A 16,502-nucleotide genomic window follows, 5' to 3' on the forward strand; every position below is an offset into this window, starting at 1 on the left:
TGAGCGTCCGCCCGAATCAGCCAACTTAGAACGTTCGTTCGTATAGTGCGTGATTTAAGGAAACGAGCGTTCGCGTTCGTCCTCTTAGAAATATAACAGACGTTCGTTCAAACTGCATAGCATTAGTAATTTAAACGTTCGTCCTTAGTGTATTAGTGAGTATAAATGCTCGTTCTTAAATTGGTATTCTTGGGTAACAAACTTGAGCGTACGGTCTCAATAGCGAACGTCCATAGGATGTAGAGAGCGTTCGTCCTTAATCGGATATTCTAAAGTTTGAATCTTAAGCGATCGGTCTCGAAATCTGTTAGTGATGGTTAGCGTACGATCTTGATCACTTAGTCTTAGGTTTCAATCTGAAGCGTTCGGTCATATTATGTGTTAGTGAACGCTCGGTCTTGATAACGTTTTGAGTTAATGAGCGTTCATAGTGAGCGTTCGATCTTGGTGATGTTTATGGTTAGTGATCGTTCATATGGAACGGTCGTTCTCGATGATGTTTGTCCTTGGGTAGTACTCGTCATAGAGAGCGTTCGTCTTGATGGAAGTTAATCGTTGAGCGCTCGTCCAAACAGTATTGAAGTCAATAGGGTGTTCGATTTTGAGCGTTCGGCCTAGTGTTTGATCTCTCAGTGTTCGTTCTAAGACTGTTCGGTCAAGGTTCAGAGTTTTAGCATTCGGCTCAGTAGTACATGATTCCCTAGCGTTCGTTTCAAATATGACCCAATCAAATAGTGTTCGATAGATGGCATTCGGCAGATAGCGTTCGGTCTCAGAGCGTTCGTCCATGTAACGTTCGGCAAGTAGTTGTCCTGTAGCGTTCGTCCAGTAGCGTTATCAGTAGCGTTCGGCCATTAGCGTTCGTTCAGTAGCGTTGTCAGATAGCGTTCGTCTAGTAGCGTTCGTACTGTAGCGTTCGTTCAATTGAGTTTGGTAAATAGTGCTCGTTCAAATGTATTCTACCATTAGTGTTGGATTCTAAGTTGAATGAAATTATGCGTATAAATTTTTGGAATATATGATGTAATGTGAGTTGAGGAATGAGTATGGTATGAATCTCATGGAGAGATTCTGTAATATTATGGTATTAGTGTATATATGTTGATGTTGAGGGTCCCGTAGTGGAGGTTATCCTGATACTCTAATAATCATCCAATCTCATGTAGAGAAGGATGAATTATGTGGTGAGAGGAGCAGGAGGTCCTGGTCTATGTGCCGGTTTTGGACATAGTGAGGGGACTAACCTTGTGAATGGTATGAAGTATTTTGGAAGTGAATTTGTAAGAAAAAGTAAAAGTCATCACAAGTGCAAAACCTCCCGTGACCGCTCATCAACGTATCATCCGGATGAGTGTCTAGTAGGAATTGTGGTATGATGGTATATGAGAAAGTCTGACCTAAATATTATATGATGTTTTTATCAAAGTAATTATCCATGTTTTATAATTGTTGTGTTGCATGTTAGCTCACCCTTACTTGTTTGTTTGTGCCGGAAAATCATATTTTGGCGATGATCGTATAACGTTTTTGTTATACGGGAGCAGACGAAGAATCGTCACGTGATCCTGTGCAGATGAAGAAAGAGATGGAGGAACAAATTAGAGGAATTCAATGTTATAGTTTCCGTTAAAGTCTGAGCATAAAACTTTTGTATAGATGTATGTATGAGGTTACGGGGTGTTACCGTAAATGTATTATTACAATATATCAAATTTTGAATTTTAAAGGGCGAATTTTTGGGATGTTACACACATTTTGTACACCCTATAACCTATATCCTTCTTACGCACTCCCTACAACCTACACCCTTCTTACACATTTTGTACACCCTATAACCTATATCCTTCTTACGCACTCCCTACAACCTACACCCTTCTTACACCTTTTTTATACATTTTCTACACCCTTACTACACCAATTTTACATGTTTCCTACACCGTACAACCTACACACTTCCTAAACCCTTCTTGCACCCATTCATACACACATTCTTACATCTTTTATATATCATTCCCCCACTCTTTCAACACCTTCCGTACATAATTCTTACATTTTTCTTACACCTTTCATATACTCTTCTTACGCCCTTTCTACACAATTTTTACATCATTCATACACTCTTTCTACATCATTTCTACATTTTTCCTACACATTTTCCACATCTTTTCCATACCTTTCATACACGCATTCTACACCGTACAACCTACATCATTCTCATACTATTTATGCACCCATTTCTATACCACATATTTCCCTTACTTATCCTACATCATTCTTACATTCTTATTTCACCATTCACACACCCTTTTTACATCATTTACACATAATTTTGGCACCCTTTTTACACTCATCCTATACCATTTCTACACTCTTCTATACTTTTCCTACAACCATCCTACATTCTTTCTACACTTTTCCTACACCATCCTTACACATTTCCTACACCATTGTTACACTCTTTTTATACTTTTTCCAACACTTTTCCTACATCTTTCGTACACTCTTCCTACAAACTTCTTATAGGCTTCCTACACCCTACCCCCTACAACTTAAACCCTTATTACACCCTTCCCACACCTTTCTTACACCTTTCATAATCCCTTCATGTCTTACATTCTACACCATACACTCTTCCTACACATTTTCAACACATTTCTTACAGTATTCCTACACCTTTCTTACACACTTCTTTTGTTACCTTTTTTCTACATTTTTCATACATCATTCCAACATCCTTTCTACATCATTTACATACCTTACACTGTTTGTACACCTTTCTAACACATTTTCTTTACCCTTATCACACCCTTCCTACACTCTTCCCACACCATTCTAACACTCTTCCTACCATACTCTACATATTTTCTACACTTATCTTACACCACACCTTCCTACAATCTACATCCCACACTCTTCTTACACTATTTATACATCATTCTTACACCCTTTTTACACATTTGCAACCATCTTCTTACACCCTTCCTACGCGCTTTCTATATTTTTGTTACACTCTTCTTACATGCTTTCTACATTTTTCTTACACCCTACCTACATTTTTATTACACCCTTCATTCACCTTTTCAAAACCCTTCCTGAACCTTCTTACATTGTTCCTAAACCCTTCCAACATCCTTCCTAAACCTTTCATTCATCAACTTGCATCACTATTTTTTTTTAAAGATTTTTTGTATTTTATGAATAAATAAAGTGTAACGAAATTAGTTTTCTTATGGCTTTTGCAAAGCTAAACAAAGTCAGAGAGTGATAATATTGTTGTGCTGTCAAAACGGGTAACCCGGCCCGACCCACCACGAGTTGGCCACTTAGTGAGTCAACCCAATCCGGCTCATTTATTAGCGAGCCGAAAAAATTCGAACCCGACCCGACCCACCACGGGTTGATGGGTTAAACGGGTTGGCTCATTGGCTCACTTAGTTAACTTTTTTTTCACCCTCTTCTTCTTAGATTCTTATAATATGTTACTTTGATCGATCAAATTGAAACAGTAATAATTGGACTAATTGATATAAAAGAAAATGAAACAAAATAAATATATTGTTATATATATTCTAAGCTATCAAACATAAAATTTGGCCAATTTAGTTTAATGAGACATACATAACCGTTTGACCAAGAAACTACATATAGCCGTTAACAAAAATATATAGCACAAGATAAAACTGTCATGCTTGTAGATAGGTCTAAAAACAAGATAAAACAAATGATATATTCCTGAATTATCCAATTTATAATATTATCTATCTATTAAATTGGAGTCCTGAATGGATAAATCCACATTATTATGTTCTCTTGAAGCATCTTCTTATTTATCTCCATCTATAATATTATCCAATCTATAATCTTAGGGTTTTATTTGCAGATGGAAACTTTTGGAAAGACAGTAGCATGAAAGACTTTATTGCTAAGTAAAGGTTGTGCATTTTGAATAATTAATTAATTAATTTGATTTCAATAAAAAAAATAGGATTTGAATAATTAATTTAATTTAATTAAAAAAAATAGGTGGGTTGGTGAGCCAACCCGACCCACCACGGGTTTAACTCGTGTGAGCCGGATTCTTAGTGAACCAAGTCAAAATTGACTCACATAAAAAAAATTATATTTTTTTTCAATTCAACCCGACTCAAACTCTAAGTTGACTCACTGATTTTATCCATTTTGATGATAAGAAAAGATATTATTTAGCTGTGTGACATATTAACTAAAGAGATTATGATATAAGTTGGACATTTTTTTTTGTTCGTATTTTTTTTGTCATTGGTGGAATTATTTATTTATTCATCCACATCGAAGTTATATACTACTGACTTTTGTCGGAATTTAATGGTCCTACGTTAAGTTAATTTTTTTAACATCGGCAATATTTTTTTAAATGAAATTTACAGGATAATTTTCATTTTTATCAATGTCTGTTATTTATGTTTATCGATACTTTTTATTTAAAATATATAAATATAAAATTCAATATTTTTTTTAAATAAAACATTTAAAAATTTAAAAAATTAAAATTAATATACTTGAATATTTTAAAACACTCTAAATCTTCTTAAAGAGTGTCTGGAATATATGATTCAGATTAAAAATCAATTAAAAAATGCATTATGGAATCCCGATTTCAAAATATATATTTTTTCTAAAATACCTTCAAAATGTATAATCCAAAAATTTACTATTTCAGGGAGTACTAACAGGAGGTGAAGAAGGAAGAAATCATGGATGACCAACAGCAATTGCCGAAAAAGAGTTGGTTTATTTATGCTTAATAAAATTGCAGAATTACCCTTAAGTTTTTTCGGATTTAGAAGACGCGCCTTGTATTTTCTTTTTACTCACAATTGCCAAGCCTGGTATGCCAATGGCGGGCTCTCACACCCCGCAATCTGCTTGGATTATTCACTTGCTCTGCCTTTGGGCTTCTGCAGTTCTGGTATTCGCCGATGAACATTCCTTGTGTATGCCATTCTTGTCCTTCCTTCTTGATTAATTTTGTTATTTTTTTCTTTTCGTTTTATGGATTCAAATATAGGGTTTGGTTTGGTTGTGCCTTTTCTTCCCGGAAAGTTTGGTTACACTTTTTCTTGTTTCTTATGACATTGTTTGATTATCGAACTCGAAGCATATTGGCTGGATAGTAGATGATAATATCTTCATCACTGACGGGAAAGGCAATGGTGGAAAGAAAGTTGCCCTAAATTTGTTTAAAATGTTGAAACTTTGTATTTGGAACAACTTCAAGCCAATAATGTCCGTTCTATGTTTCCCTTTCCAACAACGCTAAAAAAGACGTTCTACATTATTCTTTATGGTTAAACTTTCTTATGTTAAAATAACTTGTAAACTCCTAGTGATTATCTGGTCACAAGATTTCATCTTAAGGATAGTCCTCATGAATGTTTATTGGTACGCCCACAATTGTAGTGGATGGGATGAAATATTTTTGTTTCCTTTCAACATAAAAACTAATATTAATATTCTGTAAGAATCTGTTGTTTCAAGTAACGTAGATTGTTATTTGTAAATTTGGTGTTATACATAAAGTAATCTTGTGCCATAATTATGTAAATGTTGAAATTTCACTTATCATTGTCGTGTCTTTTTCCAGCTCTTATTCAAAATGCCACACTGCAGCTATCACGTGGCTTGCCTGTGGGAAATTCTCCAGGTTCTAAGCCTGGTGCTACTGTGCTTGTTGAAAGAGTTTATATACATGGATTGTCAAGGTTTAAAAGCCTGGGGAAATTTGCACATTCCTTTAAAGTGAAGGTGTTGCCACTTCCTACTCACTCAAATGTTCGTCTGCCAAACATAGAGGTCTGTTTCCATAGGTGAGTATTTGTACTAGTGTACATCATACATTGTACATGTGTGTGGTGTATGAAACTATCTATCAACTAGGGTCTTATTGTGTATTTAGTTGATGAGTGATCATGCCAGAACAGTCATTCATTTTGTGCTTTATGCATTTGGTTATTCAAGGACTAGTACTTTGCTCTATATCTATTTGTCACCTAAACTGTTATTGGAAAAATAATCATGGTATTTGATTTAAGACATTTCTATACGTCCTGTTCAGGAATGTGTCTCTTGTAGCCGGGATGTGTTCACATAGCCAGTGGGAGAAGGTTGCCAAGGGTTCTTGGACTCGATCAATGTCTCCTTTTGACCACAAGATTTTAGATATAAGGACTGCTGGATCCACACTGGAAAACTTTGAGGTTTCTGTCGAAGAAGGTAAATGTTTCAGCTTTTTTTTTTGAAGAATAATTGTTTTTTTTTTAAGTATGTGTTAGGAAGGGGGCATAAAATAAAAGAAAATCTAATCCAAATGTACATATTGTATTTATTACTGATGAATATGAGTTTCATTTTTTTGAAGTTCTGTTGATCACATTTAAGAACAGTTACATCCAGCACTAACAATATTTTTTTCCCTCCTTTGCAGAATTTTTTGTATATCGAATTGTGTTATTAGTATTGGGTATTACTCTCATGAGCCTTGCAACCTTTATAAGTAATTCATTAGCATTTTACTATAGCAGTGCAATGGCAATTGGAATAATTCTCGTTGTACTGATTATTCTTTATCAGGTAACGTTTTTTTTCCTCAATTTTCGATTTTAAAATTTTTAATAACCAATCTTAGTTTCTTTATAATTAATCTTTTTGTTTTGTTGAGTAGTCAATCATACCTTCAAAGTTCAATTCTTGTCAAGAAAACTTTTCTTTTGCTTTGTATGTAGATTATCTTATACGATGTTGTCTTTTTGATTTTTCTTCATCTTGTGAAATCTAAGTGGTCATAGCAACATAAACGCCGTTGATATTTAAAATTTTGTTGCCTAATTCGTATTAAATTTTGACATGTGAAAGGTGGAATCATGTTTCCAAGTGATCATATATCCTGGCTATTGTGATTTTAGGAATGGTTAAAATTTATATCGTTAGTCATAAACATTTTTGGCAATATTTACATATTTTATGGTGATAAAATATTTTTTATATTTTTTTTATTTCAATAGAACTTTTCAAGTATAAAGTGTCTTTTATTCCAGATACATTCTTTTAGTGAAATAACTTAATTGCATATATTCTTCTAGTCAAATCTCATTATAAAATATTATATTCAACTATAGCATCAATATATATATATATATATATATATATATATATATATATATATATATATGTTAGGATATTTATCCTATTTTATCATCATTATAGTGTGTCAATGGTTACCCTATTTATCATGATTATATTGTGTCTAGGATTACCCTATTTATCATGATTATATTGTGTCTAGGGTTACCCTATTTATCATGATTATATTGTGTCTAGGGTTATCCTATTTATCATGTACTTGTGTATCAATTTATTCTTATAAATAGAAGATTGTGAGAGGGATCAATTAAGTCCTCTAGAATTATTTTACAGTTTCAATCTTAAGTTGGTATCAGAGCGGGTCGATCCCGCTCTGGTTTTTGTCTCGTAATATATATCTGTCCGGCGCCACAGTTCTTCGTCGCCCGCCACCGTTTGCCGCTGCCCGCCGCCGGCCACCGTCGTCCGTCGCTGTCCACCGTTCGGCCCCCGTCGTCCCCCGCTAGCCACCGCCCGCTGTTGCCGGCCACCGTCGTCCATCATTGTCACAGTTTCCTTCGTCTAAACCCTTAGGGTTTTCTTGTTCCTCGCTAGTACTATTCGTCTTCTTCAGAAATGGCGTCTGGCAGTACTCTTTCCTTCTCTGGAAGTCCATCAATTACCTCCGATAAGCTAAATGAAAAAAATTATCTATCATGGTCTGCTGTCGTTGAAATGTGGTTCCTTGGCCAAGGGCATTATGACCACCTTGAGCGAGATGGAAGCCATGTGCCTACTGAAAAAGATGATCAGTGGAAACAAGCAGATTTCCAGTTGTGTGTCCTGTTCTGGCAATCAGTGGAACCCAAACTTCTTGTATCTTTGAGGGCTTTCAAAACTTGTCACTCCTTTTGGAAGAAAGCCCAAAGCATTTATGCCAACGATATTCAACATTTCTATGACACTACGAATAAGCTTGCATCTCTTAAAATGGCAGACCATGATATGGTGTCCTTCATGGCTGAAACCCAATTTGCTGTCGAAGAACTTAGGATGTTTTTGGAAGTAGATCCATTAGAGAATATCAAAAAGAAACTAGACAAATTTTACATGGTGTTGATCCTTCGTGCCCTACATCCCGATTTTGATCATCTCAGAGATCAACTTCTAACTAGTCATGAGGTCCCCTCTATGGAAACATTGACCACTCGCCTTCTGCGTGTCCCGGTATCTCAAACTCAAGAAGCGCATGAACTAGTGGAACCATCTGTCATGGTTGCCACACAAGGAAGAGGAGGACGTGACACTAGAGGAGGAGGACGAGGAGGTCGGGGACGTCCTCAATGCACATATTGTAAAAGGATGGGTCATACTCAAGAGAATTGCTACTCCTTACATGGTTTCCCTTCCAAAACCGCCAATATTTTGAAGACTGAAACTTCCACTTCTATGTTTTCTGAGGATGAATATCAAGAGTATTTAAGGTTAAAGTCTAACAGCTTGGCACAACCATCTCAATCTCCCAATACATCAACAGCGTGTGTTTCTTAATCTATGGAAGGTCAAAATTCATGGGTAATTGACTCAGGTGCTTCTGATCACATTTCTGGTAATACCTCTTTGTTCTCATCTATTTCCTTTCGAAAAAAACCTCATTTCATAACCCTTGCAAATGGATCTAAAACTTCTTCCAAAGGAGTCGGTCATGTTTCTTTGTCTCCCTCCCTCAATCTCAACTCAGTCCTTTTTGTCCCTAATTGTCCTTTTAATTTAATTTCCTTAAGCTAGTTGACTAAAATGTTAAATTGTTCAATAACCTTTGATCATAAATCTTTTGTTATACAGGAGCGTGGTTCGGGGAGACAGATTGGAGAAGGATATGAAGCTGGCGGATTATACCATTTTGGATCTCGTCCAAGGGTGTCCTGTGTTGCTGCTCCTAATCCTAAAGTGCTACATGATCGACTTGACCATCCTCATTTGTCCAAATTAAAAAAGATGTGTCCTGAACTTAGTGGTCTCCAAACCTTAGAATGTGAGTCATGTCAATTAGGAAAACATGTTAGATCTTCCTTTCCTAAAAGGTCTCAATCAATATGTAATTCTAGTTTTTCCATCATCCATTCTGATATATGGGGACCTAGTCGTATCTCCTCCTTTGGTTTTAGATATTTTGTTACCTTTATTGATGAATATTCAAGATGTACTTGAGTTTATCTTATGAAAAATCGTTCTGAATTGTTAGCTATCTTTACATCCTTTTTGAATGAAATCAAGAATCAATTTGGTCAAGTAATCAAAATATTAAGAAGTGATAATGCAAAAGAGTACTTCTCATCCTCCTTTTCTGCCATCTTGAGTTCCCATGGTATCTTACATCAGTCTACTTGTCCTCATACACCACAGCAAAATGGTATAGCAGAACGAAAAAATAGACACTTGGTTGAAACTGCTCGTACCCTTTTGCTTGGTGCCCATATTCCTGTCCATCACTGGGGGATGTCATCTTAACTGCATGTTATCTTATTAATAGGATGCCCTCCTCCTCTCTTGATAATAAAGTCCCTTTCTCCATTTTGTTTCCTAATGATCCTCTCTTTCATACATCTCCTCGAGTGTTTGGCTGTGTATGTTTTGTTCATGACATGTCTCCAGGTCTAGACAAACTCTCCGCTTGCGCTCTCAAATGTGTCTTCTTAGGCTATTCTCGACTTCAAAAAGGATATCAGTGTTACTCTCCTGAAACTAAGAAGTATTACATGTCTGCCAATGTCACATTCTTTGAACAGACTCCTTACTTCTCTCCATTTGTTCAGGATGTTTCTATCCTCCAGCAGGTCCTTCCTATTTCAATGGCTGAGTCAAATAGCTCCACTGTCTCTGTCATTCCAAGTCTTGATCACAATCCTTCTACACCTGTTTCTCCACATATTGAGATCATTCCACACAGGGCCCCAATGGATAGTCCACCTTCCCAAGACAATGGTGAATCTCCTACTTCAGATTCTTCTCCCTCGTCACCTCCTCCCACGCCTCCTGGTGCAAATGTTTCAGCATGGCCTATTGCCCTCAGAAAAGGTACTCGTTCCACTCGAAACCCTCATCCCATTTATAATTTTCTAAGCTATCATCGATTGTCGCCCTCCTATTTTTCTCTTTTATCCTCAGTGTCCTCTGTTGTTATACCCAAGAATGTGAAAGAAGCACTTGATCATCCTGGATGGCGACAAGCTATGATTGCAGAAATGCAGGCTCTTGACCACAGTAATACTTGGGAGCTGGTGCCCCTTCCCCTAGGAAAAAAGGCGGTTGGTTGTCGATGGGTGTATGCAGTTAAAGTTGGCCCTGATGGTGAAATTGATCGGCTCAAAGCTCGGCTTGTTGCAAAAGGTTACACTCAGGTTTATGGTCTTGATTATTGTGACACTTTCTCTCCTGTAGCCAGGATGACTACTATTCGTCTCTTCTTTGCCATGGCAGCCATTCGTCACTGGCCACTTCATCAATTGGATATCAAGAATGCCTTCCTACATGGTGATCTTGAGGAAGAAGTTTATATGGAGCAACCTCCTGGGTTTGTTGCTCAAGGGGAGTCTGGTATGGTATGCAAATTGCATCGATCTCTATATGGCCTCAAGCAATCCCCACGTGCTTGGTTTGGAAAGTTTAGCTCCATTGTTCAAAAATTTGGGAAAGCATATCATTCAGTTTTTTATTGTCATTCTTCTCTCAGGAGATGTGTTTACTTAATAGTATATGTTGATGATATTGTCATTACAGGAAATGATGCCGTTGGAATATCTCAACTAAAAGAGTACTTGTGTAGACATTTTTAAACCAAGGGTCTTGGAAGTCTCAAATACTTCTTAGGCATTGAAGTAGCGCAATCAAAAGATGGAGTTGTAATCTCCCAAAGGAAGTATGTTCTTGATATATTACAAGAAACAGGCATGATTGATTGTAGACCGGTAGACAGTCCCATGGACCCAAACCAGAAATTAAGGACAGAAGAAGGTGAATTATTCTCCGATCTAGAGAGGTATAGGAGGCTGGTTGGAAAACTGATTTATCTCACTATTAGAAGGCCAGATCTATCCTTTGCAGTTGGAGTGGTTAGTCAGTTCTTGCAGGCTCCATGTGTTGACCATTGGAATGCTCTCATTCGCATTCTAAGGTATGTAAAGAAGGCTCCCGGGCAAGGATTGTTATATGAAGATAAAGGAAGCATTCAGGTCTCTGGGTATTGCGATGCAGATTGGGCAGGTTCACCTATTGATAGACGATCTACTACAGGATATTGTGTTTTTCTGGGAGAAAACATTATTTCATGGAAAAGTAAGAAACAGAATGTAGTAGCTCGATCAACCGCGGAAGCCGAGTATAGGGCAATGGCATCACTAACATGTGAACTTATATGGGTGAAACAATTCCTTCAAGAGGTTAAATTTTGTGACATACATATAAGTTCACATGTTAGTGATGCCATTGCCCTATACTCGGCTTCCGCGGTTGATCGAGCTACTATAGCATCAATATATATATATATATATATATATATATATATATATATTTTAAAAATTAGCCAGTTACTTTCAAAAAGTAATAAAATTTAAGTAGAAATATAATGCAATATCACACATTGTTACGAAAAAGAACTAAATTAATTAAATCAAGAAAATGACAACAATGTACAGGCAAGCTAATTTTCTTTCCTTTTATCACATGTTTCATTTAGTATCTTAATAGCATATCGTTTTAACATTTGGATCAAGTGATAGAAGATGAAACTTAAATGGGAAATATGATGAAACAATGTGATGATTATCTCATTTGAAGTTAAATATGAAATTTTCATGATACACAAAAAAGGGAGTGAGCTTATGACAAAGAATACAAAGACCCTTTATCTGAAAACGTAACATGGAGGAGATGGCTTCCATGACAATAAGAGAGGGGTGAGACCTCTTACCAGCGAAGGCCATAGGAGGTAGTCTGCAACGGTGGTCGAAGGAGGCTGTGTACAAAAGTGCTATAGAGATATGACACAGTGGAGCTACAAGTGAGAAATAAGGAATATGTGAAAGAAAGAAGGGGAAGATAGAGAGTGATATGATCTTTTCATGTGATTAAAACTTTCCTCCCAACTCAAGAAAGTTGGACTCATGCTGGAAAGAAATTTTGTTCAGTATAAAGTAAAATAGAAGACCAGAACAACTAATGAGGATTATTTATACCTATCTATAAACTATAATGTGGTCTGGATGTTGAAGTGAAAACTCCTGTTGTCTCTATATTAGTTTGACTTCTCAGTTGCAAACTAATTTTTATATTAAATGTCTATCGAAATTTTTTTGTTGACATTAACATGGAAATTGCCGCATATAACTTGACAGGGAATGAAAGTTCTTCCAACTGGTCGTAAGAGTTCCCTTGCTATATTTATGTATTCAACTGCTGTAAGTTTATCCTTAATGCACTTCTCTTCCATCTTTATACTAATCAATGTGGATCATATAATTAACAATTTCAGGTATTATTTTAAATCAGGTTGGTTTTGGTACTTTTCTCCTCCGTTACATTCCTGGCTTAGTTCGTTCAGTACTTACAGAGTTAGGAATTGATGAAGACATGTATAATCCTGTATGTAAGTCACCTATTTGTTTTCCGCTGATTTTCTTAGACATCGGACTGCTACTTAAAAATATCCTTCACTTATTCATATGTATTCTGAATTATGATAGTGTTGGTTAGTCTCATTTATTTTTGTCTGTAAATTTGAATGGCTAGCTATTGAAGAGTGTATGGTCCACAACAAATGATCACGCAGGGTTTCCATTGCCATCCATCTGTAAAACCATGCTATCATTTCATGACATGAATAATAGACATTAATTTTTCTAATACTATGTCAGGAACAGTCCTGAGTTCAGTTCAGCAGAAGGAATAAGGATCAGAAGGTGCATTTCATGAGGAATACAATTATGTAATTAAAGCCGTAGTTGTTAATAGTATGATTCTGGCACTATCATGCCATTGCAATCCCCCTCCACTCTTGGAACCTACATTGTGCTATGCTTGTCCATTGTGTGCTCAACCATTCACATCCATTACAGGCACATTCTCATACATGAAATCCCAAAATTACCTTTACTGTTTTTTTTCATCTCTTCAATCCGTGTCATGTTAATATCTTGTATACTTTCATTTTGTATCTTGTCCTTTCTTTTGTCATCCGTCTTAATATGCTCTTTTTTTTTTGTACTCTAACCTTTTTCTCTTGCCACTTTAAATTTCAACATACACTATCATAGAGCATGGTATGATAACCCATAATGTTTTTCTTCATTTTAGTCATCTCGCTTGTATTTTTTGTGTAATACATCATTACTAATTTTCCCATCATTTTGTAATATTTATCTTAGATGTCTAAACTTAGAAACCTGTGGTATGTAATCTTCTCCCATTTCTACTTCCAAGTAATTAACTTCCTCTCTTGCCACAACTGCAAGTCAGATTGATCTCATTTATTTTCTCCCATTTAAGAGAGAAAAATTAATGATAATGAAAAAAAGAGATACTGGATGTAAAACATGGCATGCGACTTGCTAAAGATATGAATGATTACAAGTCAAAAGTGAGGGCGATAGTATATAATTGATTCCTTATAAAGGAGATGGAAGGGGTGTTGAAAGAGCATTATATTTCTAATGTGAGACTTAAAAGAGAATGGTTTGTCAATGTGGAAAAAAAACTTAATATGTGGTTCTTCAATTGGATTTAATACTAAGTATATAACCTAAGCTGTAAAATTGCCTCTGCCAAGGGAGAACTATTGATTTCTCCTACGGGTGTAGTTTGTGAGAGCGCACAGTACCCTACGCAGCAAGCCATTCTAGCATAGCTTTTCTTATTTGCCTACTAGTTCAAAATACTTAGGCTTTTCCAACCTTTCCTTAGCAAAATTTGGTGGTAACTAATTAAACTTTGTATTTTTAAATTTTTTATACCAATTGTTGCAATTTAGTCACGAGTCTCAAGATACTATGGATAATGGATACAAGTTGGGTCAATCTTAGAAAAAATAAACTAGATGGTTTTAGATGGACTCTGAAATTGGGATATTCAGCTATCGAACAACTTCTTCAACTTTAGAGTTGATCCCATTGTACGCAATGAATACTTTCTTGCAATTTCTCATTAATTTGTCATTTCTTTCTTGGTTTCTATGGTATTCATTGCTTAGTAGTATTTTTTTTTGCCTATTCTAGTATATGTTTTGTAGTTAGTTATATTTGTCCAATGCACAAATAGTCAAATATGAGGATCATTCAGCACTTAACTTATGCAATGTCAACTGCAGTTGGCAATATTTCTGCTGACATTTGTTGCAATAGTTGGAGCTTGGTTGGGGTTCTGGGTGGTACACAAGCTTGTCTTGACTGAAGATGGATCAGTGGACATAAACACTGCTCAATTTGTTGCGTGGGCTATAAGGATTTTTGCTGCGATTATGATTCTTCAGGTTTGTGTTTTTATTTTCTTCCCCAACATTTTTATTATGTTGTTGATGCTCAAGATAAGCACATGACTATAAATTTGATAAGATGTTGTTTCTAGAGTTCTATGGATCCCCTGATAGGAACATTGGCTTTACTATGTGGATCACTCCTCTCCTTGTTGAAGCGGATGCGTAGAGTGAGATTCCTTCGTCATTTACGCAGGTTAGTCCACAATTTCTTAATTAAATGTACAATTAATATATATATATATATATATATATATTAGGGGATATTTTCTGTTACATTCATTTGTTAGTATAACATTAGCATTATTAGGCAGTGATTTCAGTTATTAGTGAAGAAGTAATATCAAATCAGTCAATGGAATTTCAAGTTGTTTCTATAATGGAAGAGGAAATGTATGTATCATTTCAACAAATTCAAGGCCTACTAATTGCAATTTCCCTTTCTAAAACCGCGTTGTGTTTTAATCTTAAGTAGAATGCTGCAAATTTTGTTAAATACAAAAATATATCTGGAGATTTATATTTTCTATTTTGTTTTTACCCTTGGGAGTTGCTACACTTTGTCATCATGAGAGTTTCTTCTTTTGGTCCAATAAATGCAACCTTCAATTTTTGGTTTGTATTTATTGTGGAAAAAATTTGCAGGCGTTTCTTTAAATCACCCAAGAAAAACAGAAGGAGATCCCAGGTTCCTGACTCGTCACCTTTTGATGGTTCGCACGATGAACATATGTACAACAAGATGCAAAATGAAGAGGACTCTCCACTTTTTCATCCACGACTGAAAAGCCCTACCTTGTCGCCTTGCAAATCTTCTGCTAAAGGTTTGCATCTCTTGTATCCCTGCTTTTAAAAGTTTCACCTTTGGACAACTTTTTTTCTACCCATTGATCAATGAAGAAAAACATTGGGATGAGTAGTGATTAACACGCTAAACAAATGCGTTTCCAGGTTTCATTAGGACGCCACTTAAAACACAGGAGGCGTTATACCCGTCCATCATACACAACACGCCGGAGAGAAAAAAATATTCAGCTGCAGAATGGGATGCGTTCACAAAGGAGTCAACTGAAAAAGCCTTGGAAGAACTTGTTGCATCCCCTGATTTCGGTAAATGGTTTTCCTCCAATGCAGGTAGAATAAGCGTAACGCCCAACACGAAAACTGATCGTGGGCGTAGATGGATGTTCTGGTCTGGAAGCACCTAAACGTTCTCCACAAATTCATGACAGTTTGATCGAAGTAGTTGATATAATCCTACAGGATTTCTTGCCTTGGAGCTAACGGTTGTTTTTCCATTGCAGAAGGTTCAAACACAAGAGCAATGTAGAATAGACAAACTTAAATATTGTAAATTTTTTGTGATGAGTAATGTTTTGTGGGGTGTATTATAGATATTGATTCCCTGCTCTGGTGGTTTCTCAGATCTCGTATCCGACGCTGACCATACTGGTTGATGATGTAGTCTTAATTTTGAAATTGGTAGAATGTATTCACTTCGTTTTTGTTTTTAAGAACACGTTTTATGCCAAACTTAGATTCTATGATCCAGTATTTAGCCTTGTGTTGGTATATATATATATATATATATATATATATATATATATATATAATTTTTTAATATACATAACCATGTCTCGGCCTTTAATCTATTTTGAGCCTATTAGAAAATGTAAATAAAAGTAGTGCTAACTTTGTAAGTATACACACAGGGACTGTTTAAGAGTATGAAAATGAGATATTTTTTAGATTTCTTTTTCTTAGAAGTTCAAGCTGTAACATCCTAATTTAGTAGTCTAAAACTATTAAAAAGAACATTACATGACAAAACAAGAACTACAGATTTGGTGAATAAAAATTTTCACCTGAAGAACAAAAA

General features: G+C 35.8%; 1 protein-coding gene across 1 annotated transcript; it reads left to right on the forward strand.

Moving 5' to 3' along the window:
- The first annotated feature begins 4,742 nt into the window (after nt 1-4,742).
- On the forward strand, nt 4,743-16,174 carry LOC108336042 (uncharacterized). Its single transcript, XM_017572340.2, has 10 exons — nt 4,743-4,973; nt 5,624-5,846; nt 6,095-6,252; nt 6,464-6,609; nt 12,492-12,554; nt 12,646-12,738; nt 14,459-14,620; nt 14,716-14,819; nt 15,269-15,447; nt 15,575-16,174. Exons 1-10 carry the CDS (start codon nt 4,871-4,873, stop codon nt 15,829-15,831), a joined length of 1,488 nt encoding a protein of 495 aa, XP_017427829.1. The 5' UTR covers nt 4,743-4,870; the 3' UTR covers nt 15,832-16,174.
- The last annotated feature ends 328 nt before the right edge of the window (nt 16,175-16,502 follow it).

This window comes from Vigna angularis, chromosome 10, assembly GCF_016808095.1.
Source record: "Vigna angularis cultivar LongXiaoDou No.4 chromosome 10, ASM1680809v1, whole genome shotgun sequence".
NCBI lineage: Eukaryota > Viridiplantae > Streptophyta > Magnoliopsida > Fabales > Fabaceae > Vigna > Vigna angularis.